The sequence below is a fragment of the Gobius niger genome (genome assembly GCF_951799975.1).
Source record: "Gobius niger genome assembly, chromosome: 10".
Taxonomy (NCBI): Eukaryota; Metazoa; Chordata; class Actinopteri; order Gobiiformes; family Gobiidae; genus Gobius; species Gobius niger.
The window spans coordinates 13,312,096-13,336,953 of record NC_136861.1 but is presented as its reverse complement, the minus strand read 5'-3'; the positions used below and the strand labels follow the sequence as shown (position 1 = coordinate 13,336,953).

At 40.4% G+C, this 24,858-nt stretch overlaps 1 protein-coding gene across 1 annotated transcript in view; it reads right to left on the bottom strand.

Annotated features, from left to right (window-relative positions):
- Window positions 1-948: 948 nt before the first annotated feature.
- Window positions 949-24,858, bottom strand: part of aclya (ATP citrate lyase a) — a 31,767-nt gene continuing 7,857 nt past the window's right edge. The window contains exons 3-28 of the mRNA XM_079564376.1: window positions 23,690-23,812; window positions 21,381-21,443; window positions 19,320-19,510; window positions 15,003-15,082; window positions 13,307-13,437; window positions 11,128-11,246; window positions 10,859-10,995; window positions 10,568-10,629; window positions 10,364-10,481; window positions 10,017-10,171; window positions 8,810-8,903; window positions 8,405-8,546; window positions 7,802-7,970; window positions 7,594-7,698; window positions 7,337-7,533; window positions 6,008-6,089; window positions 5,793-5,903; window positions 5,434-5,561; window positions 5,232-5,325; window positions 4,750-4,904; window positions 4,181-4,331; window positions 3,778-3,921; window positions 2,200-2,313; window positions 2,003-2,085; window positions 1,842-1,918; window positions 949-1,283 (exon numbers count right to left, since the gene is read on the bottom strand). Coding sequence (XP_079420502.1) covers window positions 1,189-1,283; window positions 1,842-1,918; window positions 2,003-2,085; window positions 2,200-2,313; window positions 3,778-3,921; window positions 4,181-4,331; window positions 4,750-4,904; window positions 5,232-5,325; window positions 5,434-5,561; window positions 5,793-5,903; window positions 6,008-6,089; window positions 7,337-7,533; window positions 7,594-7,698; window positions 7,802-7,970; window positions 8,405-8,546; window positions 8,810-8,903; window positions 10,017-10,171; window positions 10,364-10,481; window positions 10,568-10,629; window positions 10,859-10,995; window positions 11,128-11,246; window positions 13,307-13,437; window positions 15,003-15,082; window positions 19,320-19,510; window positions 21,381-21,443; window positions 23,690-23,812 — 3,120 coding nt within the window. The 3' untranslated portion in view covers window positions 949-1,188. The remainder of the gene's footprint in view (window positions 1,284-1,841; window positions 1,919-2,002; window positions 2,086-2,199; window positions 2,314-3,777; window positions 3,922-4,180; window positions 4,332-4,749; window positions 4,905-5,231; window positions 5,326-5,433; window positions 5,562-5,792; window positions 5,904-6,007; window positions 6,090-7,336; window positions 7,534-7,593; window positions 7,699-7,801; window positions 7,971-8,404; window positions 8,547-8,809; window positions 8,904-10,016; window positions 10,172-10,363; window positions 10,482-10,567; window positions 10,630-10,858; window positions 10,996-11,127; window positions 11,247-13,306; window positions 13,438-15,002; window positions 15,083-19,319; window positions 19,511-21,380; window positions 21,444-23,689; window positions 23,813-24,858) is intronic.

The window sequence follows — 24,858 nt, the reverse complement described above, 5'->3', positions numbered from 1 at the left end:
AACATGAAGCATCAAGTTACCATTCTCCGTTATTTATGTATTTATGGGCTGTTGAACCACTTTGTTCCTCTCCATGTCTTTGTATCTTTATTTAGTAGAAAACTATATTCATAATTCAGCATTTGTTAAAGTAGTTTTTGAATAATTAGAGAAAACTTTGATTTTTCTCTAAATTGTTTTCCCCTTAACTGTTTTCAAACATGACCATATATGGGCAATTCCAGAGATGCCAACATAACTAGTCAATGCTTTTGTGAGCTATAATTTTGCATTTTAATTTGAAATCTCCATTGGTTTATCAGTCAATGCAAAACACCATAACACTTTAGAGTATAATCTCCATTCTGTAAACTCAATTTGGAACTAAAAAGTCCAAGAGCTCTGTACATCATTTATGCACATCATTTTATTTATTTCATACAACTCCACATGATGACATATAATTTCCCTTATTTATTAGTATCGAGGCACACTGAGTTGACATTTAAACAGTTAAAAACAAACATAGTAGCAGTATTAATTCAAGTTAAATTAAGTTGCACTGTTGAAAAATGTCTCACATTTACAATTCATTTGGGTCAAAGTAAACAATAACAGCATTTGGCCATTTTAAAACACAAAAATGTTCATGTTTAAGCACACTTGGGCTACATGAAGGGTGTATAAAAAAGAAAAAGTACCATTAGCCACAATAATGTTGATACTATTTTTTACAATTTTAGTTCCATCAGATAATAGTACAACTAGCTATTCTACACATGAATAAACACAGTATTATTTTTATTGAGATATTTACCGAAAGCGTATAATATTTCTTCAATGGCACAAGGTCAATTGCACAGTTTCAGGTCAACAGTAGGGAACATGCTGAGACAATAATGCTGAGACAGACACAGAACACGTTTCATCAGTAGGTGGAATGGCTTTAGCTACCTCTTTTTCTAAAACAAAAAACAAAAAAAACAAAAAAATGGTACCACTACATAATGAATGCCTCTGATCAAAGAAGATATGAGTAAAAATGTGCATTTTTATAGTCACTGATACTTAGCCAAAATAAACATCTATGTCCTAAAGCCTCTCTTTCAGTATTTACACAATAATATAGTAACATATAGATTTTGCTTTCCCCTCCATTGATTCTTCGGGTTTTTTCACAGTACAATCAGTCTTCGGAGATTCAGCTGATTACATGGACATGTGTTCGGGCAGCACATACGAGATGTCGTCCCACGGGTGTCGATACAGGCCCTGCCTCAGTCTCTTTTGGTCCAAGTAATGGCCTGAAAGGAGGATGAAAAAAGTAGATGTAGTTAAATGGAATAGATGCTCAAGAAAAGGTTTTTTAAATATATTTACTATTTCATGTCTTTGGCTTTTTGTATTATGAGTGTATAGTAGTACAATTGACTGTGCATAACTTCAAATCAAAACAATACCGCCCAAGAAGTGACTTCCTGTTTCGATCCATTATTGATTAGTTCAGCAGGTACTTGCAACATTACAAGAATATAATTAAATACACACATTTTAGGTGTTTTGTCTGTTAATAGTTAGGCAGAGAGAAAGTTGAACTAATGAACTGCTGAACTAATGAGTAAGATGGTGCTTTTATTTTGGAGCGCTGGATCGAAACAGGAAGTCACATCTTGGGCAACGTTGTTATGATTTGAGGTTATGCACAGTCAATTGAGATCTGACAGATTATATGACGAAAGCTAAAGCCTAGTTTGGTCAAAAGCATCCCACTTTTGCCCAAAAAATTCAGATTTGTCTAAATAACGTGAGAATCAGAGCAAACAAGATTTCTCCTTCTTTGTGGCAACAGCTTTAGATCCTACCAATGAATCCCATGCTGCGTCCCAGGACAAAAATCCCATTGAGTGCGCCGATTTCCACAAACTCATCCGCTTCATCCCTGTTGTGAGAATAAAAGAGAAAAAATAATCACGACTTCTGTACAAAGTTTGACACATAACGTAAAAGTGCTACTGAGACCAACCTTGTAAATCCTCCACACGTGCGGAGCAAGTCCACGAAAGCTACTCCAATGAAGCCGTCTACATTCAGGATGAGGTTGGGTTTCTGATACAAAAATGCACAGACAGCAATTTTAATATTTATGCATTTTCTCTTTTGAAATCGTTCAATCAATCAGTAGCAGCCGTGTAAGAGGATTAGGTAATAAATATCTCTTGCCTTGGACGTAGTGATTTTCTCCACATCCAGAGCGTAGTCCAGGAGCTGCGTGGATGGGAAGTGCTGCTTCACAAAATCCTTCAAGATTTGGACTCTCATATCAGGATTGTTTATCTGTCAATATGAATATGTAATTTTAAAAATCAGTTTCACAACAAGCCTCAAGTGGAGGAGTTCAAGTATCTCGGGATCTTGTTCACGAGTGAGGGACGGATGGAGCGTGAGATCGACAGACGGATCGGTGCGGCGTCAGCAGTGATGCGGTCGCTGTATCAGTCTGTCGTGGTGAAGAGGGAGCTGAGTCGGAGGGCAAAGCTCTCGATTTACCGATCGATCTACGTTCCCACCCTCACCTATGGTCATGAGATTTGGGTAATGACCGAAAGGACAAGATCGCGAATACAAGCGGCCGAAATGAGTTTCCTTCGCAGGGTGGCTGGGCGCACCCTCCGAGATCGGGTGAGGAGCTCAGCTACCCGGGAGGAGCTCGGAGTAGAGTCGCTGCTCCTTCACGTCGAAAGGAGCCAGCTGAGGTGGCTCGGGCATCTGTTCCGGATGCCTCCTGGTCGCCTCCCGCGGGAGGTGTTCCAGGCATGTCCTAGTGGGACAAGGCCTCGTGGAAGACCCAGGACACGGTGGTGGGACTATGTCTCCGAGCTGGCCTGGTGTCGCCTCGGGGTCCCCCCAGAACAGCTGGAGGAGGTGTGTGTGGATCGGGAAGTTTGGGCATCTCTGCTGAGACTGCTGCCCCCGCGACCCGGCCCCGGATAAAGCGGAAGAAAATGGATGGATGGATGGATGGAGTTTCACAACACAAAATCACCATTTGTAAATGCTTTTCCTAATGCTGTTAGTGATATGAGGTCTGGGTGGGTTTACTCTACACCATTACATCACAGCAATTTCAGCCTCACTTCTCTGACTGCCAGTGCACTTAAAAACTCATCTTCTCTTTCTCCACAACTCTCCATCTATACCAGGGGCATCCAACCCTTTTCATTGAGGGCCGGATATACAAGTGTATGGCAGCCCAGCGGTCAATGCAGTGAAAATGTCAACTGAGTGCGTTTAGCAGAGTTCCACACCTTTATTCAGGCTTGGAACCTTAAAGAAACAAGCCACTGTTTTTACATACCAAGATATGTTCTTACCTGAGCTTAGATGAGTTGATGCGTACCTGTCTGGTCTCTGGTCTGTCTCAGTCATGCAAAACGTCCAAAGATGTTGCTAGCATTTGGCCTCTCCCAGTATATTCCTATGGCTCCAAACGGGGGTGAAGTTGGAAGCGACCAAGCTCTTCCACGGGCACGCAGACAGACCAGACAGGTGTGTATCAACTCGTTTAAGCTCAGGTAAGAACAAAAAAAGAAAAACGGTGGCCTTTTCCTTTAAAACCAGCTAGTACCCACTATAAAATGTTGGTTTTTGAGGTTATAATTGTGTAGAATTATGAAACTTGTAGAGTAAAACGTACCATCTCTGGCAATGTGTGTCAATTGAAGGGAGGGCCACCAAAAAAATCACCTCTCAATCGGACCTCTCTCAGTTTCAATGTCTGAAAGATTATTCCATACTTACTGACTTTACTCTGTGACCAATGCCCATGATTAGCTTTCCGTCCTTCTTCATCTTGTTCACAAACTCCATTGGTAACATGCCGCTGTCAAAGGCCTTGCTGAACTGTTTAGCAGCAGCATCCAGCGCGCCACCAAACCGATCGCCCTGAAAACAAGAATTACGTCAATTCAGGCATTAATCAGGCACGAGTTTGAAGGGGAAAATGTACACAAGAAGCAGGACAGATCTCCAAAATAAGCATGCAAACAACCACAGAGCCCTCACTGTAAAATGTAACTAGTGGTGAAAAACATTTGAAATCTGGTTTTATATCATAAAACGGTGAAAGTTGAGTAAAATCTGGTAGCTCTTAGAATTTTTCACGCGAGTTGATTGAATGCAATTATAAAGAGTGGCGTCTTACGATGGTGAGGAGCCCGGAGGTGAGGCTGGAGATGAGGTCTTTTCCCGCTCGAGCGCAGACAATCGTGTTGTGAGCGCCAGAAACAGCGGGTCCGTGGTCTGCAGTCACCATCAGGCACATCTCGATGAACTGGCAGGCATAACGGGGTAACCTAAGACAAATTTAAGAGTGTAGGAAACATGTTTTACAGGCAAGAACACAGTTTTGTAGACCAAGAACTTAATAGGAAATTTCTTGTTAGTCGGTCCAATCAAGATAGTATATTAATTAAAGGCTACACAATCACAACCATTTTATATGTCTAGCTTTGGGAATGGTTAAAGGGATATTTCAGGATTTTTGACATAGGGCCTCATTTCCTAGTTATCCAGAGTGCTGTTGATTACCATAGACATGCGTTAGCCTAGCACTAACCTAGCACCACTAAAGTCTTCAAATATAAGGACTGCATGAATTAAAAAAGTATATATATCTCCAGAAATCAACAACACTCTGGATAACTAGGAAATGAGGCCTTATGTCAAAAATCCTTACTTGTTCTGGTCTTGAATACACAGCAATAGACTGACCTCCTCTGGAACCACAGCAGACCCAGCGTTCCTCCGAGTCCTATTTCAGATTTGAAGACCTCAGTGATGGGCATCCCAGCGTAGATCAGCTCCTGGCCTCTCTCATCACAGATACTGGTCATGAAGGACGCAGGCTTACGAATCAGACCCAGCTCCTACAGCAGAACGAGGCAAAACTCTCAAGTAAATCATTTTTCCAAGTCAGACATACACTACAAATGTGGCTTTTTATTGGTCTTCATAGATATTGTGTTCCATCCCACAATGCCAGTGTCATCTGTCAAGAAGCATATCCAGATCTGTATCCAGGAATTGGTCGAGCAGGTTCAAGCCAGAGAATCATTCTATTATTGCGTGTTTTAATGGGGGAAACTGGACTCACAACACCAGGCAAAACCGTCCAACAAACAAACTTGGATCTTCTTCTCTCTTGCGGTGTGTCATGAGAGCTAACAATTCTACCACAGTTTTGAAATACTCACTCTCGCCCACGAGTAATCCATCGGCACAGTGGGAGGAGGCACTTCTTCAGCGGGTACTATTACTCCTTTGGCAACCAGGTCGTCGTATACATTTCTGTACAGGAAGAAATGTAAAAAATAATTACAGATATCTACTCATTGTAATGTCATTTTCTCAATATTACTTTCTATATAATTTATCATTAATACAAGCCTGACTTACTTGATTACCTCTCCCAGTTCATCAAAGCTCTTTGGCACAAAAGCTCCAGCGTCCTTCAGAGCCTTGTTCTTTGCCACTGCCGTTTCAGAGGCCTGGTTTGCACAGGCTCCTGCATGGCCAAACTGCACCTAAAAGAAAAAGAACATTGTTTAAGCATTCTGGCATAGACACATCGAAAGAAAACTAAAGTATTGCTCATAGTTTTATTTTAAACTGCAAGGTAAATTGCAGCATTGAGTTGCTGGTTGAAGAGGGTGTAGTTGTGTTAAGCTAGTAGGTGAGTAGGTGAGAAAGTCTTGATATTGATAGTTAACACTCCAAAAAGCATATTTAACAACACATTGCTCTGCGCGTTTTACCTCAGAGGCGAACATTGTGGCGCAGGTTCCAATGCACCAACACACCACTGGCTTTGTGATACGGCCGTCGTTGATTGCCTGGCAAATCTTGTACTCCTCTGTTCCTCCAATCTGAAAAAAAAAACAACAACAATTGAAGTGATAATTGCAACAAAATGAGACACTACAAAGCTGTAAGGAAAGGTAAAGCTGTTCTGACTTTGTGTGTAACTCACCTCTCCCAGTACCACGATCATTTTGACTCCGGGAGTGTCTTGGTACCGCAGCACATGGTCAGTAAACACTGAACCTGGGTATCTAGGGAGAAAAATGTTACTTACTATGCATGTGTGTCCTGCATATCGAAGCTGCACTACCACAATTACTCTGTGAAAGTCAAATCTCTCAGCTGTTGCCTTAGTAACCGCACATCCGGATTGTTCACTGGAGTCAATTAGCAGCTCATCTCAGCTAGAGTTTGTAGTGAGACATGAACAGGGCGGACCGCCAAGCCAACGCTGTGCTAATTTAGCCTCAAGCCTTCTCGTTCGTGCTGGAGGAAAATGTATTATGTCTGTTTTTCTTTCACAAATGTTGTATTTACTGGGTAGATCTATGGTGCCAAATACAGTTTCCCCTTCTACAAGAAAATAATTTACCATAATTTGATTACCGCAACCAAGAAGAACTACAGTAAGTAAATTGTTTAGGTTAATAAATGCTTTTCGTAGTCCCTCTGGGGATAATAAAAGTGTTAATGGGATGATTGTGGGGTCTTTCATCTCCCCCTGGTGTCTCTGGCCAGAAAACCACAATTACAACTTCCCTGCCTCCGGGTTGGAGTCACCAATTCTATACTAATAGAATCACGAAGAAGAAGCTAACAGGCTAACGTGCAAAGCTAACAGCGGGCTAGCGCCACTTAAACAGTATTTACAGTCAAGTTTGAGTGACAATTATCTCCATTGTGTAACTAGATGTACAATATCCCTCTCTCCTTTTGTCTTTTCTGTCAGCGTAGTATTTACTCTCACGGACAATTAAAGAGTAGAAAACCGCAACGTGCTACGACACCTGCTGTGGTGTTTATGGCCTCAAGGGGCGTGGGTTACAATGAGTTACTGAGACAATTTGCAAGATGGACTCAAAGTTACTTCTCCAAAGTCTTTCCATTTGAGCCGATAGCAAAACAAGATCCTCACCGCCAGGAGCGCACACTTGGTGGGTGTTGCGCAATAAATATTTCTCCTATGGGCTACCTGTCTGTGTGAATTTCTCTTTTTCACTTTTAGCTCATCAGTTGTAGATCCAACGCAGCACGCCTACATGCCTGTTGGATGTTTGTGTGTTTTGATCCAAGGCTTTTCATTTGATTATGTAATACAGTCAAGTAGACACTTTTAGATATTTTATCCCTTGAAATCGGTACTATTTGATGGTCTACATCATCATTTAAACAGACCAGAACATTTCAGAATGGGAGAGAATTTACTTCCACATCTCTAACTTACTATGAATTACATGTTTCACTAAAATATAAACACTACTGCATAAACAGAGCATACCTGTCTCCCCCGATGGCTACTCCTTCATACACCCCGTCAGTCGTGCGGGAGATGATGTTGTTGAGCTCGTTGGACATCCCTCCGGAACGGGACACATAGGCCACGCTGCCGGGGCGGTACAGTTTAGACGCTAGGATGTTGTCCAGCATTCCTCCCGTGTTTCCGATCTTAAAACAGCCCGGCTTAATACCTCCAACCTGGAAATAAAGCCCAAATGGATGATAGATAAAGGGAATAACACAACACCTTTGACTTACAGTGGCTGGTCCAATGATCGTAACGCCCTTCTCGTCTGCAGCTTTGATGATCTTTCTTGTGTGGGCTTCTGGGATACCCTCCGCAATAATGGCAATGGTGTGAATCTATGCATACAAAGAGAGCAAAGTATTAGATTTGGAAGAGATTTGACCTTCTGATTACATCCTTGTCTCTTGCCTGCTCTGGTTGAGCCGAAAAAACATTTACCTGTGGGTACTGCATTGTCTCCATGGTGCTATCAAAGGCTGAGCGCAGTGAGGCAAAGCTGATCAGCACATCCACGTCGGGGTGCTTCTTCATGGCATCACTCATGTTTTTGTAGACTGGGATCAGGATCTCTTTATGGCCCCAGTAGAACTTCTGCTTATGGTCTCCACTAAAAAATTAATCCGTAGTTAATAATAATATATGATTTTAATATGTATGTACAGTATAGGTGGGAATCATATCGTCTACAAGATTATATCAAAATCGCTGTATGGAAGATATGCAAATTTGCAACATTGAGCTTATCTCTAATGCAGAAAAAAGGGAGGATAATTGGGGGAAAATTGCATATTTGTGATGGTTTACAAAAATACCACTTCATCATTGAGAAAGTCCCCAAAATATTGAGATATACATTTTTGGCGATATCACCCTGGTCAAAGTAGATCTGAAAATATTGATCAACACTGTGATTGCTCGAAGGCTGGTCCAAGAAAGAAACAGTGGTAAAGCCGAATTGTTTGTAGTAATTAGAATGATGGTCTTAATATGTTCTTACACTTATCGGGCAAAACATTAACACAACAAGCTGATAAAACCTACGTGAAAGGATAGACCATCGCTGCCACTGAGGGCTCGGTCCTGGAGCAGACATAGTCGAAGTCCATCATGCCCTGCACTGCCCTGGTCTGCATGCCCCACACTAGGGACTTTGTGTGTTTGGTGAAGAGGGTCGTCGCTTTAGCTGCAAAAAAAAGAGTGATAATGTTAGTGTTAGGGTTACGCAATGGCCAACAAATCACTTCATATAGGACAGCTCCAAAACTGTGAACCGTTCATTTGGTTTGTGCTTCAATTTATACAGTGAAAACCAAGCATGCTCTGGATTTCATAAATTGCAAGGACACATTATTGTCCAGAGGGGGCGCTGTGATACTGGATCTATCAGTTGCTTGTGGGGTTGGAGAGAGCTCGTTTTACAGGAAAATAAAAATGACTGTTTCTTACCTAGAGGACCTGCTACAGGCTTTTTAGCTGCAGATCCTTCGACCCCTTTGGCACGATTGTCAGAAAAAGACGAGGTTCTACTTGATGCTGGTGTCTGGCAGTGAGAAAAAGAAAATAGTCATTCATTTTTTAATACTAATTACCACCATGCTTCGCTCAAAGTAACAGCTCAAGTTCTATAGAGATGTAATACATTTCTATTCCGGTTCCTGTTTCATTCAACATTGCTTTGCATTTTTGTGCTGTGGTACATTATTACTTTTACTGTTATGCATCTATTCACTTATACTGTATGCTGGTAAAGAGGTAAAGTATGTCACATATCCACTTCGCAATTGGCTTTCTGTTACACAAGCGTAATGGATGCCTTTGGGCAAAGTGCATCAGCAGCTTACAATGCCCTGCGATGCACTTATTCATAGAAGTCACTGGGTTTTACACTACTAGAAATGGATAGCTCTTTTTTCTACATAGGCGATTGTGTTTGTGTTCAGTAGATGTTGAAGACATAATAGTAGTGTTTGCAGCAGTGTCAGAAGAAGGAAAATATTTAAAGCACTCCCAGTGAAAGTGTGGGAAAGCAAGAGTAAGTTCGGCTTTACCCAAATCTAAAAGCTTCTCGACTGGAGAGCAACAATGTAATGCCTCATTTGAAAGCGAAGACTTACAAAAGTGATCTTAACTTTGTCACATTTTTGTCACGTTTTTGTAGCGTTTTTGTCATGTGAACGTCTTTTTGTTTTTTGTTGATTTTTTGTTGCTTTTCCAGCACTTTTTTTGACGCTCTTTCGTTACTTTTTGTTGCGTTTTCATCACATGTTTGTGTCACTTTTTTGTTGTGTTTTTGTCAGGTTACTTTTTGAGGCTTTCTTTGTCAAATTTTCATCACTTCATTGTCACTTTTTGTTGCATTTCATCCTCATTTTCATTACTAGTTTCATGCTTTTTTTCTTTTTTCTTGTAGATTTAGATAAAGCCAAACTGGAGAAAGTGCGCTCTGTTCAGGCGGAGGGTAAGAGTTAAATGTCTTGGTGGATAAATAGTCTTTATAATACAATGCATTTTATGACCACTTGAAGTAAAATACTTGGATTAGCAATACTTTTCTGTGCCTTTTTACCATCCAGTCCTGCTTACAACCAACAACAACTTCAGTCAACTTCATCTAGCTACACAAAGCTTGTCTGATTCTGGTTCGTATGTGTACCGATGCGGCGCCGCTGGTGTTGAGCAGGAAGTTGGCAGTGTGGGCGGCGACCGGGGGCAAGTTGGGGATGGATCGGTGCCCCAGTGCCATGCCAACGATGGCCGTCATGTGCGTCTCTGTGCCAAACACATGAATGGGGATCCCTGTGGTCTTTCCTGAACAAGAACAAAGGCCAGACCAGAAACAATTAGACACAGGGCACTTGCTCGCATTACAGACGTGCCATTTCTTAAACTGCTCAGTCATTTCAGCAGTTTCTCGTTTTTGCACTGGTAAAGATACTGGATATTTCAAGACAGTAATCGAGTATTGTGTATTGGCCAAATATAATGCTTAGACTGTCATACCGACTTCCCCCATCACCCGCAGACCCTCCTGGTAGTTGGGGCCTCCACGTCGCACAAAGATCTGAACTTCATGCTCCATTAGTGGCTGTTGATAGTCCTTTATCGCTCGCACAATCCCCTAATGCAAAATCACATAGTTTAGGTTGACGACAGAGTAATTTAGATACACTACTTTGTGTATTTTTCTGTACTTTGATTCAGTACCTTAAATGTTGCAGCGACATTTGTAAAGTTGGCAATGCTACCTCCAATGATCAGGACTTTACCTAGAAAAAATAAGCAAATAGAGGGTTATTTACAGTGCTATTGTTCAGGTGATTGTGTGACTACATCTACCAAACAAAAAGTCAATGTATGTCTTTATGTTGAGTGACTGGGAAGGGATTTGAGTCCCAAAGCCACTGGGACAGACCGCAGACTCCGTGACGTGACCCGTAATATATTCAATGGGGTTAGTCATGCAGAAGCTTCCGAGTTGTAGATTGAACTCCCTACCGTCTTTGTGCTTCTCTCTGGTCATGAGGGAGAGGATAGTTTTGGCGTAGTCGTAGGTCTGCTGCTCACTGGGGGCCCCTGAATACTCTCCATAGTTGGCAAGTTCGTCCACTCCTCCCAGGTCACAGATAGTGTCACTGCGAACAGAAATAATAGCCACTTAATAGTCTGAATCAGTGTTTTCCAACAGTGGTACTCAGTAAACATTAAAGGCTCATGGGTTTGTTACTAAATAGACAGATTTTAGTTTTTAGTTGTCGGCTGTGTACCTGTAGACCACTGAAGCTCCTCCTCCGGCCACCATGGTCCAGATGCGCCCTTTGGGGTTGAGTAAGGTGAGTTTGAGACTGGCCCCGCTCTTTGCATCCAGGTCAGCGATGTAAGCCTCCTACATGGGACACAGAGTTTACAGATGAATTATGAGTGGAGACACAAATAACAAGACCCAACACACATGGCTGATATTGGCATAGCAGACGTTTTTTTTCAACAGCCTGATACCTGATAGCCTTTTTTTCATAGATTGGCTTGTGGTGCAACTTATATATCAAAACACATAATTTCACATGTTCGTTATTTTCACACTGACAGCTCCTAGAGAGCACTATTACAGGCTTGTGTACCAGTATCTGCTAAGACTGAACACAAATGCCCGAAAAGAGGTTACCCTTACTGCAATGAAGAAAACTTAAAAATGCTAATCGTGGGCTAAAAGCTAGATGACAACAGCGAGAGGAACGAGTTCGCAAATGGGTGCTTGAAAAATGTGCTGCCGGGAGAGGCTTGTCAACAGTGCACCAAGGTGGCTGGTGCGACTTATACTCCGTAGCGACTTATAGTCCAGAAAATACGGTAGTTGTTTTAAAAAGGCGCTACAACTACAACTGAACTTGTGTTTAATGTTGGCGTTATCTTTATTAGGATCCCCATTAGCTCCCACAAAATGGTTGCTAGTCTTACTGTGGTCCTGAAGTAATCTAGCATTACAATTTACAAAAACAAAATTACAATTTGCAAAACAATTAAAAAAGAAATCATCAATACATAAATAAATTATACAATTATAGGGAGCAGATACTTACTCACATAAACTGAGCCTTTTATTTTCCGCTTGAAATAGTTATTTTATTGTTTCTAATATTAAAAAGAAGCGAGTTCCAAGCATTTGCACCAGAATTTTATGTCACTTGGTGAGTCACATAACTAAAACAACTTTGTTCAGTGGGTTTTGTCAAACAAAAACCTGAGCTCTCTTTCCACCAGAACTTTGTGCTTGAACAAGAGGACACTTGCCAGACATTTTCCCTCTACCATTTTCTCATTTGAAAGCCAAGAATCTCCAGCTTTAAACCAGAATTCAGTCTCTGAGCCTTAACTATAGGAGGCCTGCACTAGCACTAATAATGACCTAAGCACCGGGACAGGCGCTTGCTTTGTGGAAGAGAGTCGCTCTATGATATATCCTATTGTAGGATCTGGCAACCCAAAGTGTCATTCTGCTTTCTGATTTTATAATAGTTGGGTGATAATGTATTTTGAATCAGATGTAAACATTACTGCTTTTTGATTCCAGTTTAGGATAATCTGGTAGAGCTGTCTGTTTGTGGCATTTCATTTTGTATTTGTAACTCGATTGCAAATACATTTATTGTTTGTTTACACCCTGGCAGCCTGTTTGAATATTCAGTCAGTGTGATCCCTGAGAGGCATGTCAGTGTTGTTTGTGACAGCCAGAGCCCCAGCTGCTGTTTCCGTGTAAAGAAAAAAAACACTCCAATCAAAGTCACCTGCTGTCCCCCATCGCCGCTCTGCTCTCTGCCCAATTAGAGGAGCCAGTCTGGAGCACGCCGCCCCGTCTCGATGTGCACCTAAAACTATCAACCGCAGCCAGGAAAAACATCTGGAGAGGATATTTTAGCCCATCACTTATCGGCCGTCTCCTTAAGAGATTGACGGCACTCACAGACGGCCATGGGAGCTTTTAGTGTAATTGAAAACGCAAGAGTATGACAGGGTGTTTCCTTAATGGTGGGCCAAGCTAAAAGGTATTCATACGTTTGTTACTTCCCTGGTATTGATCTAATAGTTAATATGAAGCAAAGTCAGCTAACCAGGTTTTGAATTTGTTAAAAAGGGATCACATTATAATAAAATATACACTCACACAAACTCAGACATAGTATTACTAAACACCAAGCTTGTAAACCACAAAATATCCTGACTATTGTATTGATTTAGAGGTTATAGGATTCAAACAAAATTGAAAGTCAGGTCATTTAATCACTTTTCCATAAAAGTCAACAACCCATATAGTGTTACAACTTTATCCCATACTACTATAAACACATTCTTTGCTTTGCTTTATCCTTTCTAATCATGGCTACTCGCATACTTTATAACCACACTCTTTTGCCCTATAGAAGCCCTCTAGACACACTGATGTCTTACCTCTGGATAAGCCTCTCTGCCGAACGGAGGAGGAAACTCCACGTCGCCCCATTTGGCCTTACAGATGTAGTCTGCTGTAGCATCGATCTTAGCTGCCATGTCCAACACAAAGACCCCATCTTTTGTGACCACTAAGAGAGAAGTAGAAAGAAGTAGGAAACATGTCAAATTTTCATCATATACACCACACTATATCACCAAAGATACATTGATCATTTGTTTTACTGACAAGCGCCGGCATACTGTGTCATGTATATAAAACAAAGATAATGTAACAGTTTTTTGTAATGAAAGAGTATCAAAAACTTTTTTTGTGATCACTTAAAGGAATATTTCAGGATTTTTGACATAGGGCCTCATTTCCTAGTTATCCAGAGTGTTGCTGATTTCTGGAGATATTTTTTTTTGTAATTCATGCAGCTCTTATATTTGAAGAGCTACATGGCCCTAGGATTGTGCTAGGCTAGCGCATTTCTATGGTATCAGCTAGCCTGCATTAAAAACGGTCTGACCCACTCCACAGTGCACCTGGGGCAAATCACTTATAACGCCAGACTAACTATATAAATGTCTGTGTCGATAGAATAATTTTTGGAATACAACTGACCTTGCATCACATGAATGATTGCATTTTGAGGGACTATTTTCTAGCAGATCACTCCACCGCTGCGTAGCTAATACAACCACGAAGCTGATGCTGCTCAAATATAAGAACTGCATGAATTACAAAAAAAAATTCTCCAGCAACACTCTGGATAACTAGGAAATGAGGCCCTATGTCAAAAATCCTGAAATATCCCTTTAAGGCAAGGCAGGTTTTTTGAATTTGTAAACAAAGTTAATGTGTTAAAGTGTTTTACAGAACAGTAGGTGCCAATGAGCAGAAGTTCAGTTCTATTGTTTAATTTGAGGAAGTTTGAGGTAATCCAGGATTTTATTTCATGAAGGCAGTCAGCTAGGGAGGTGGGTGCGAGTGTGGAGTTGGGTTTGCTGGAGATGTAGAGCAGGGTGTCATCCGCGTAGCAGTGGAAGTGAATGTGGCGTTTTCTGAAAATGAAACCAAGCGGGAGATTGTAGATTTTGAAAAACAGGGGGCCAGGGACAGAACCCTGAGGAACACCTAAAGTGACAGGGTCTCAAAGGTCGTCTCAAATGTTCGTGTATTGTACTTTTAATATGTTTCCTTGAAGTAAGGCGACCTTGAGTGCTTAGAAAGGCGCCAAACAAATAAAATATATATATCAGTAGTAGAAGCAGTCTACATAAAATTACAAAAAGGTGAATAAAATGAATATAAATCCATTTTGGTCCTAGTTTAGCTTTCTCCGTGTGTATTCCAATATACATTTTGTTTCATTGGAATAAAATAATACAAACAACTGCCCCAAAGCAAATGTGCTGATGTTGCAGGATGTGTTGCTGTGCATGGGGAAGTGTTTGGTTTGAGATGAAAGAAACCGGTCTCATCTGTCCCGGTCACAACAGCTGCCAGAGGCTTGAACTGCAGCCCAATTATACAATTATACACACACATCAAACAGCAAGAGGATAAATTATTCAGTCAACTTCTCCGCTAGTGTTAAAAATGGACCTAAATTAACGTGTGAACCATGATTTGGAAAACATATTATGTAATGTGTGATTAATTAACAACCTCATATCATTTGTTAATCCCAGAGAGTTAGTGCAGCCGTACCCAGTGGATTGATCTCGAGGTAAGTGAAGAACAGATCCTCGTACAAATTGAAGAGTCCAACAATGAAACTGGCCAGGACACTGTAAAGAAAAGGAGATAAATATAAATGTACTAACTCTTATTACAGGGTTTAGAGGTAGTGGCAAGTCAATGCTTTTTAATGCAATTTTTATGAAAACATACTATATATTGAATGCTACAAACACAAAAAATGTGCATAATTTCAGCCAGAACTGTTGCTGAATATGTTTTGGATCATAAGTTTGGTATCTTTGACAAATTTATGCAGTAAAACAGTTGAACAACATCATGATTTTCCAAGAAATTTTGATTTGATGTCAGATGGTATGAAATTGTGTGAATAGGGGAAAATAATGAGTATTAATTTTAAGGAATCCATCAACACTTATGAGAGCTCTGTAAGAGTTTCATTGTATTTTGTTCAATGACAATAAAGATTAGAATCCAAATAAATGCTTTTAAGGCCCCAACATGAATGAACTCCTGACATAAACACTTCACTTGACAAATGAGAATGAGTAGGAATTAGTTTGAAAAAAAGCTATTTTTTTATGATGCATTATTGCAGAAAAAAAAATCTAGAAGCTTCTTGAAAAAAGCATCACAATTGCAACAAAACAAAAGGAACACAAGGATAAAAACGCTACAAAAAAGTGACAGAAATGCGCTGGAAAAAGGTGGAAAAAATCCAATGAAAAAGTGACAAAAATGTGATAAAAAAGTGACAAAAATCTGATGACAAAACAATGCAAGAACAAAGATCCATTGAGATCAGTTTTGCAGGTCTGAGCTTTCAAATAAGGAGTTAGACTGGCCTGTAAAGTTTGGGAATGGGAGCTATTGTTCACATCAAAACACTGGACTCTGCCATGTGTTAGATGTATTTACCAGCAGTAACTCAGCAGCTAACAGAGTTGTTCCCCCGCTATTTTCTCCACTTTTTTTTTAACTGTTTTTAGCTAATGTTAGTCAATGGAAATGTATGCTAGCAACTGCAAAGAATCTCCATGGTAACTGTGGAATTTCCCGAACTCTATAGGGGGTAAGAGGTTAATTCAGGAGGTCCTTGAAGATGTAAAACATTTGAAAACAATCATCTAATCACTGGACACTAGATGGAATGATGCTACTACTGCTGGTGGATTTATTCCTGGTTTAGTCCTCTTGTTCTCATGATTTACTTTAGTTTTAGACCCAAAACCGCCTCATTTTGCCGTCATGTGTCATTTGCCATAGAAACTGCATCGTAAACAGCCACTAGGAAAGCAGTAGCTTCAGAAGGCGGCTGCTGTACTGTCTGTTTGTGTTTCATGCCCAATCTAAACCCTGACAAACTGCCGGTAATAAAACTGAAATACTGTTGGTTTGAGCTGGACGGAGGAGACGGTAGACGGGGAATGAAAAATGTAATTCGCTTCATACTTCATCTGGAGGAAGGAGGGGAGGCTGTATTTTTTCTCCTGCCTGTCCTCCCTGTCAGTTTATCCGGCAGCTGGGGGCTAATGTCAACGCTGGGCCTGTCCCGAGAGAAACGACTACTACCCAAATCCTATGTGACTCAGCAGCACGTCTACGTTTGATAGAAGAATAAATACATGTGCAGTGAAGTGATTCACAAACACAAGAATCCCTTAATCATGGTTACATAAGAGATTGTCAAATTATTAAATATTAGGTGACGCAATAAAGAAAATAGAAAATCACCTCATCTGCCTGAAAACTACACACCTTAAATTTTCCTAATTTACCTCCTTTAAAGCTTTATTTTGGCCCTTATTTAGCATTTTAGCGTTCTTTTACCTCTTAACCCCGGCCTTAACCAAGTGCGTTTTCTCCAGTTCCGCTTTACCCAAATCCATAAGCTCAAAGCCTATAGGCCAGTGTAACGCATCATTTGAAAGCCGAAAAAACGGAAAATGGATCTCTTTCCTTGAATAGTTGCCATTACTTTTTTGACATTTTCTTTCTATCCCTTTTTTGTTGGGTTTTTGACGCATTTTCATCGCTTTTTGTCACTTTTTTGTCGCTCTTTTGTTTTTTTTGTTTTTTTTATCACATTTTTAATCAGTTTTTTGTTGCATTTTTGTCGCCTTTTTGTCCCTCTTTTGTTGCTTTTCTATCAAAATTTTGTCAAACCTTTGACCCTCTTTTGCTTTTTGTCACATTTTCATCACTTTTTATCACCTTTTTGTCATGTTTATGTCGCTCTTTTGTTGCATTTTCATCCTTGTTTTCGTCTCGTTTTTTATGCTATTTTGACACTTTTTTATTAAGTAGCTTTTAGATTTGGATCAAGCAAAACTGAAGAAAAATATCTCAGTTAAGAAGTTAATTTTAATGGAACCTACATCATTTTGTGATCTTCAGTATTTGTTTCACTCATGCATTCCCTGAAAGAAGTTATTGGCAATAGAAGAAAAAATATGGCCCATAAATTAGTTCCAATGCTGTCCTGGCTTAGTCCAGTCTTGGTCTTTAGCTAGTTCCTGGTTTAGACCTGGTTTAGCTTCGCTTTAGCAGTATTGAAATACTGAACTACTTAATACTGGTATAACTCTTAATTTTGGTTTTAGACCAAGAGTAAAGCTTTAGTCCAGCCTGGTTTGGCCCTGGTTTAGTCAAAACATTTCTAATCTCTAATCTTGGTTCCATGATATTCATTTATTTTTATATTTGTCACAGCGATACGTCACATAATTTATTTAATCTAATCCCAAATCCATACTTTGCAAATACAATGCTAATAAACTTGCCCATCACTTATTTTCACTGACTAAGAGGGGGGTCACTCATTTCGATCTAATTGAGACAGAAAAAAGACTGAGAGCGTTAACAAACATTTTGGCATCACATCATCGCCGTCGGACTAAAATACTGCTGCTTCTTCAATGTCAGCCAACACAGTGAGTCTGCCACACTGTAAAGCAACGCCGTCAGTGGACCAGAGATGAATGGCAGGAGCTACAAAAGGGCGAGTCTCCGTTTCATAGCCATCAAAATAAACAGACGTGCCCTGAATGCATCGATGAATCTGGTTTTCTAAAAGGGGGGTTTGCAGGAGGAGACCGGCTGAGTTTGTCATTTGTCTAATGGATACTCTACACACCCCCATTCTCCAGTCTTTTACTGCAATATCATAGCGCTCTCTTACAACGGCCCGGTTTAATTATGTAATGGACATCTGGCATATTTTAATGTTTTTGAGGTTAACATGATTAATGGTTAATAGTTGTGTACACAGAACTACACACAAAATAAAGTCTTGTCTACATTGCCTTGTAATATATCAAATGTATAAAATATGTAGCAGTGGATGAACGCAGGATGTTCATATAGCCTCTGGAGTAAAGGGAATAAAGTATGTTACAGCTTAAGACGCATAGCATTAGCTTATTTGACACCTTGCCATCATTTATATCAAATGAACATGAACACAGTCTCTTCAAGGTTTTGCCTTCAGGGAGGAGACTGCGGAATCTACGGGTCAGTTCCAGGCGACTGAGGAACAGTTTCGTACACAGGGCCATCGGGAAGCTGAACTCCCTGCCCTCCCTCCCATCCCTCTTCCCCTTCCCCACGCTCCACAATCAAGGATGAGAGAAACGTAATTTCAAACCATTCACATGGTTTGACAAATACAAAATCTTGAATCTTGAGTCTTGAACATGAATTTAGATTAATACATTAAAACAGCCATTCCGGAACATCGCGGCCCCTTACCGATCCGAAAATCTCTTGGTGGCCCCCAATAATAATATACTTACTCTATTCAAAGGAATTTTTTTATGATCTTACTAAAATTACATACAAAGCAACATCTAGAAATGATTGTAGGTTCAATACTGGTTTAAAATTGTAATGAAGCAAAGACTTTTATTTTTCCTTTCAATATATATATATATTTTCCAATGTACTTGTTTTGTAGACAAGCTTTGGGGGGCACTACCCCCTGTAGTGCCTCGGAGGCCCCCTAAGGGACCCCGGACCCCATTTTGGGAACTCCTGCATTAATACATACAATGTACACAATACTTCATACTTCACTGCAATATTTAATGATTTTAAATATTATACTTTTTAAGTGTTAGTTTAAGCCTGGTTTAGTCTCAAGTTAGTTTCAGTGGTTTGTATATCATAAGATACTGACAGTACCCTGTGTTTTTGTCTTTTTTGCCGGTTTCCTCACAAATGTATGGTTTAGTTTTAGTTCAGGCGCAGCTTACTTCTATATGGCCTTGTATTGTGTGTCTATATTTTAATCCAGTCATTTTCCTGTGTGCTCAGGTCTGTACTCACTCTCTCTTGTCATTGGCGGCATTCGTCAGAAGGGCCTTTTTCACGGACTCTTCGCTGATTTTCTCGTCGACTCCAATCAGCAGCTTCTTGGCCTTGGCGTCCACGTCCCCCACGTCCACCCCTCCCTCGTGATGGAACAGCACGTAGTCCCCTTCGCGGGTGGCGTAGATGCACACGTAAAACTCCTCCTCCTGATTAGGACGACAGTTAAATGACCCATCATTAATACATCTGTGAGGTAATATTGTAGAGCACTTGGTCAGGTCTAGGTTCAGCCACACTAAGTGCCAAAAGAATGAGATCAGCTGAAGACCTGAATCAATGGATTTCTTCTTCCATGATCGCACCGGTGTACTCTAAGATGACAATGCCAAGATTCATCGGGCTCACACTGTGAAAGGGTGGTTCAGGGGGCGTGAGTCCAGGTCTGAACCATTTTCAGTGGGTAGCAAGCCTTTTCCACAGTACAATCCCTTTCAATACTTCTCTTCATACAATAAAAGTATACAAACTACGGCTGATTGATACTTTAGTTTTAGTTTAGTTTAGTTTAGTTTATTTGAGCAATTTCAAGTTCCAAGTTTTTACAAAAGAAAAGAAACACAATAATGCCCAAAAGGGAGTAGGCTGAAGCAAACAATGCTTATTTATGCCTACCCCTTTAAACGTATTTACAAACTTTACAACTGCCGTTCTTTTACATTCCGGTTTGTTCTCTGAGACCAGCTCATTATGGTACAATTAAGGTACAAACATAGGAAATAAGTTTACATTGTCTTTGGTACAGAATAGGAAATAACATAGGAAATAAGTTTATATTGTCTTTGGTACAGAAACAGGTTTGGAATACTGTCTTATAGTACATTCTTAAATATGGAATCGAATGGTGACAGGTTGTTGCTGCCGTCTGATGCTGCCCCATATAGAACCATCATTTCTATATTTATATACACCTGTACATGGACAGTACGTGCATATATAAACATATGGTTTCCTTCTTGTGTGTTTTAAATATTTGTCATCTGTGAGTACATTTCAGTGTGTCCTGGTCTATGCGTTAAAAGAAGCAAGATTTGGGAAGCTGTTGCCAAAAGGGGGCGCCCTTCGAGCACCAGCCCACCTCCTGCTCAACCTGTTCTTCATTGTACATTTGGAGGAGCCTTTGGGTGTCCTGGTCTGTGCATTAAAAGAGCAAGATTTTGGCGACCCGGTACCAGGGTGGTCCCACTCGAGTACCGGTTACCTCTTGCTTGCCCTAGTATTTTGCTGTATGTATTTGATATATTTATTTAGGTAGGAGAGTGGAAGGTAACAAGGACGGTCACATGGAAAAGCAGACAAGAGGCGATAACAACTGCAGCCCTGACACTTTCAATTCTTAGTGTATTCTTGAACAAGTAGGTTTTTGTACATACATTTAAAGTGCTTAATAGTCGCACATTCTTTTAGCTTTTCATCCAGTTTATTCCATAATTTTACACCACAGACTGTTATACACATACTCTTTTTTTGTTGAATCTACTTTTGGGTATTTAAATTTCCATTTACCTCTTAAATAATATGCACCATCTCTATCTTTGAACCTTATTTGAACATTTTCTGGGAGCGCTTTTTGTCTTGCTTTAAAAATGACTTGTGCTGTCCTAAATTTGACTAAATCCTCAAGTTTCAAAATGTGGCTTTTATGAAATAAAGAGTTTGTATGCTCTCTATAGCCAACCTTGTGCACTATTCTTAGTGCCTTTTTTTGTAAGATGAATAAAGGTAGTAAAGTACTCTTATACGTGTTTCCCCAAATCTCACAACAATAAGTCAGATATGGAAGAATCATTGTATTATACAGGGTGAGCAGAGTTCTTTGATCCAGTATACTTCTTGTTTTGCTTAAAATTCCAATACTTTTAGCGATTTTTGTTTTAATATAGTTGATGTGTGGCTTCCAGCAGATTCTGCTGTCAACAATCACACCCAGAAATTTATTCAAACATACTTGCTCAATTATTGTATTATTGATTTTTACATTTACTGAAGTTACTTTACTGGAGTGAGAGCGATGCTTACCTGTTTATGTGGGACAAATGGCTCAATGAGGAAGTTCTTGAGGATGCCTTTGGCTTTTCCCACCTAAAAACAATCACAAAGAAAATAAATATACTTTATAACATTTATAGGTACTCTAGCTAGTTGAAGCTGCAAGTACAAAAGGAAAAAAGAGGTACATTTTATTCAATACAAACATTGGGCATTCATTTACCTTAATTTTCACTCTATGCAATAAAACTGTATAATATTGGTTGAAATACTGAGTAGATTGAAATAGCAAGCGTCACTTCATATAAAGGGCTGACATTTCCACAGAGAGAAATTGTGCGAGGGAAAAAAGGTATGAATTGTCGTGTTTCCCTCTGGGCCATTCTCTGAAACACGACCAAAGCTCATTTAGGGAAACTGTCACTGTTTAAAGGCCACGAGGCAGAAAGGAACAGGAGACTTGGAGCAGTGAGCAGAGAAGTAGAAAGAGGAGACGCCATTATTGTGAAGGCTCAACAACGAGAGGAGAAAACAAAATCTGATTAAAACCACAAGAGACCGGAGTCATTCAAAACAATTAGAATGAGCGGCATTTCAGGTTCCCAAGCAAAACACGTACATTTAGCTAAGTTAGTCTTCATGCCTGTGCCAAGCAATGATGAATAAATTGACAGACTGCAACAGAAATAGGAGACTGGTAAATGTTTTTTTGATATACAGGCAAGAAGGAAATGACAGAGGTGTTTTAAGTGTTATTCAAAGCCACTTGTTCCCCTTTAATTTACCAACTTCTGTAATTACTTTGTGTGAAAAATGGTAACGGGTACTGTATAATAAATGAAATTTGACACTCTATACCTCATGTTTCAGCGGCAACCTGATACTTATGAAAAGACTCACTTTATTTTTATTACACAGAGTGAAACCGTCACCCTCCTCTCTCTCCTGCCGTCTTACAAACAGCTGTGTTCTTCCTTGAGTGGCGTTTTATGGAGCGAGGCGTTTTCCCAGTGGCACAGTGATGGATCTCTGCGCTGTGGTAATGCTGACTGGATACACACATTTACTGAAGAGCAGGCTTTTGCTTTGGCCCAGTGGTTTGATAAAGGGAGCACCATCCAGGTAGCGGCTTGCACGGCGTTTTAAGGAAGAGTCGTGGCACATAGTGAGAAATAATGATCTACTGTGTGCATATTTATTAGGCTTAATGTATATTTATTAGGCCAGCAAGTTGCTCATTTTGAATTAGTCATCACATTTCTGAACACACTTCGTTGACTGTTTAGACAATTAATTTCACAGGTTTATATTGTTAATACAAGCTAAAAATCCCACTATTAGTCAGCAGTTGGCAGCAATAGATACAGATGGCATCGTGTCATAGAAGGGGCGTGGCTTCGCCGAGGGGGAAAATAGAATCTTTTGGCCTCTCTTTTTAGCCATTTTCTAGTGGAATATGAACTTATTTACCACACATAAAGAAAGTCAAGTGTAAATCGGGCCTATATGGGTATTTTTTCACAGCAGATTGTTCAGCAGAAGTGAAAAAACGGCAGTCGTAGCTAGCTCTAGCTAGCCGTTAGCATTAGCATCATGTTAGCATTCTCCTTTATTTATGTAATTTTGCCCTGTTGAACCACTTTGCTCCTCTCCACGTCTTTGTATCTTTATTCAGTAGAAAACTATATTCATAATTCAGCATTTGTTAAAGTAGTTTTTGAATAATTAGAGAAAGTTTAGATTTTTGTCCAAATTGTTTTCCCCTAAACTGTTTTGAAACATGACCATATATGGGCCATTCCAGAGATGCCGTCTGTATATAGAGTTGTATTGGCCCCTGCCCTTTACCTGACATTGTCACATCACATTGTAAATCGTGAACCTACCACCTATTCTTAATTTAGATGACGTATGCGAACAGTAAAGACCACTTGGTTGGTACTTTTGGGTGATACTAAGCATTTCAGTTCACTGCAGTCAATACTTCTGTTGTCAAGTCGTATCACACCACAACTAGTTTTAATTTCAGCTTCTTGACAAATCAATGGTACGAAACAGCACAAACCAGTGTCGAATGTAAGTATATCTTTTTGTACCACACGTAATGATGGTAAGTGTCCCTTTATCATTATTTTGGTCCATACACAGACCAAAATGCTCCAATAAAACATGGTACAAATAGGGTGAAGCGAAGGACGGCAGGAGGAGGCAGCTACAGCTGGGATAATATTGATTGAAGGAGTGTCTGGTAAAGAGCGCACTCAGACGAGGAGGGGGTAGGGGGTTGGAGACATTTATGGGAGACATGAAAAATGGGGGGAAGAGTGCGTCGTGGTTACCGTGGTTTCTTTCTGGAGGCGGGGCTTGAGCCACTGTTTGACGCCGTTCAGGTCCAGGTTCACGCCCACCAGACCCAGCTTCCCGCGCCGCTTAATCAGCTGATCAGGCTTCACCACCAGTTTCTGACGAAGGAGAGAGAAAGACATTGGTACACGTCAATGCAAGAGCAGCAGCACAAGAGTAGCATTTTTGACCAAAAGATTAATGTAACTTAGTTGTATATCGGTTAATAAAACTGATGTATAACAGCTAAGCTCCATGTTAACGCAGGTGATCAATATCTATCTCTAAAAGTCTGAAAACGCATGATTAAACCAAATAGCTTTTTTGGCAGGCAGCACGTCCAGCACTTTTTAGAAATGTTTTTAAATTGCATTATGTTCACAGTTGCTATTCACTTCATAAAACAGCTATTTTTATGCTTTACGATATTGCTACAGTTTTGAACAGTACCCTGTAGTTGAAGGGATTCCTGTTGATTCTCTGTGACAGTAAAAAAGTGAGAAAGACAAGATAAATAGGTTATGAGCTAAAGTCATTTGAGACATACACATTTCTTCTTCTGAAACACCGAAGAAGCACCAAGAGCCCCCCACACCTGCAGCCAAAAAGGGACAAACAACAAGGTATCCGGGCAAGACTTGCAGTTAAGCAACACAAGACTCTAACCTGCTATTGTTCTGACTAATGTTCGTTCATAGTAGAATAAAACAGATGAACTGCTACGCTCTTCAGATGGTGAAAGACTGTTGTAGAGCGGAGGGAGCTGCGCAGAGAGGAAGAGGAAGCAGGAGGTAGAGGAGCTGACCAGTGCAGGACACCATGCTCTGAAACAGGGACAAACCCAGGAGGCGCAGCACAGTTTCAGAGGAGCCGAGGAGCACTGAAGGCAGCTAGCCAGATTTCCTCCGGGTGATACGGTTTCCTCGACCTCCAAAAACATGCTGGTCAAAAATGGCAGCGCGGCTCAGTCGTAGCGACTCAGGACAAACATTAACACAATTTCGTCGTACAGTTCTACAGAGACAAATAAAGCACTTACTTATGTCAAACTGAAACTGAATATTTTTTAGCTGTACAGAGGCAGCCATCTCGAGCTTGCCCTGAGGAAGGCCTAGAGCCGAAACGCGTTGGCAATTTTACCTAATCTAGCCATGTTTAAATAAAG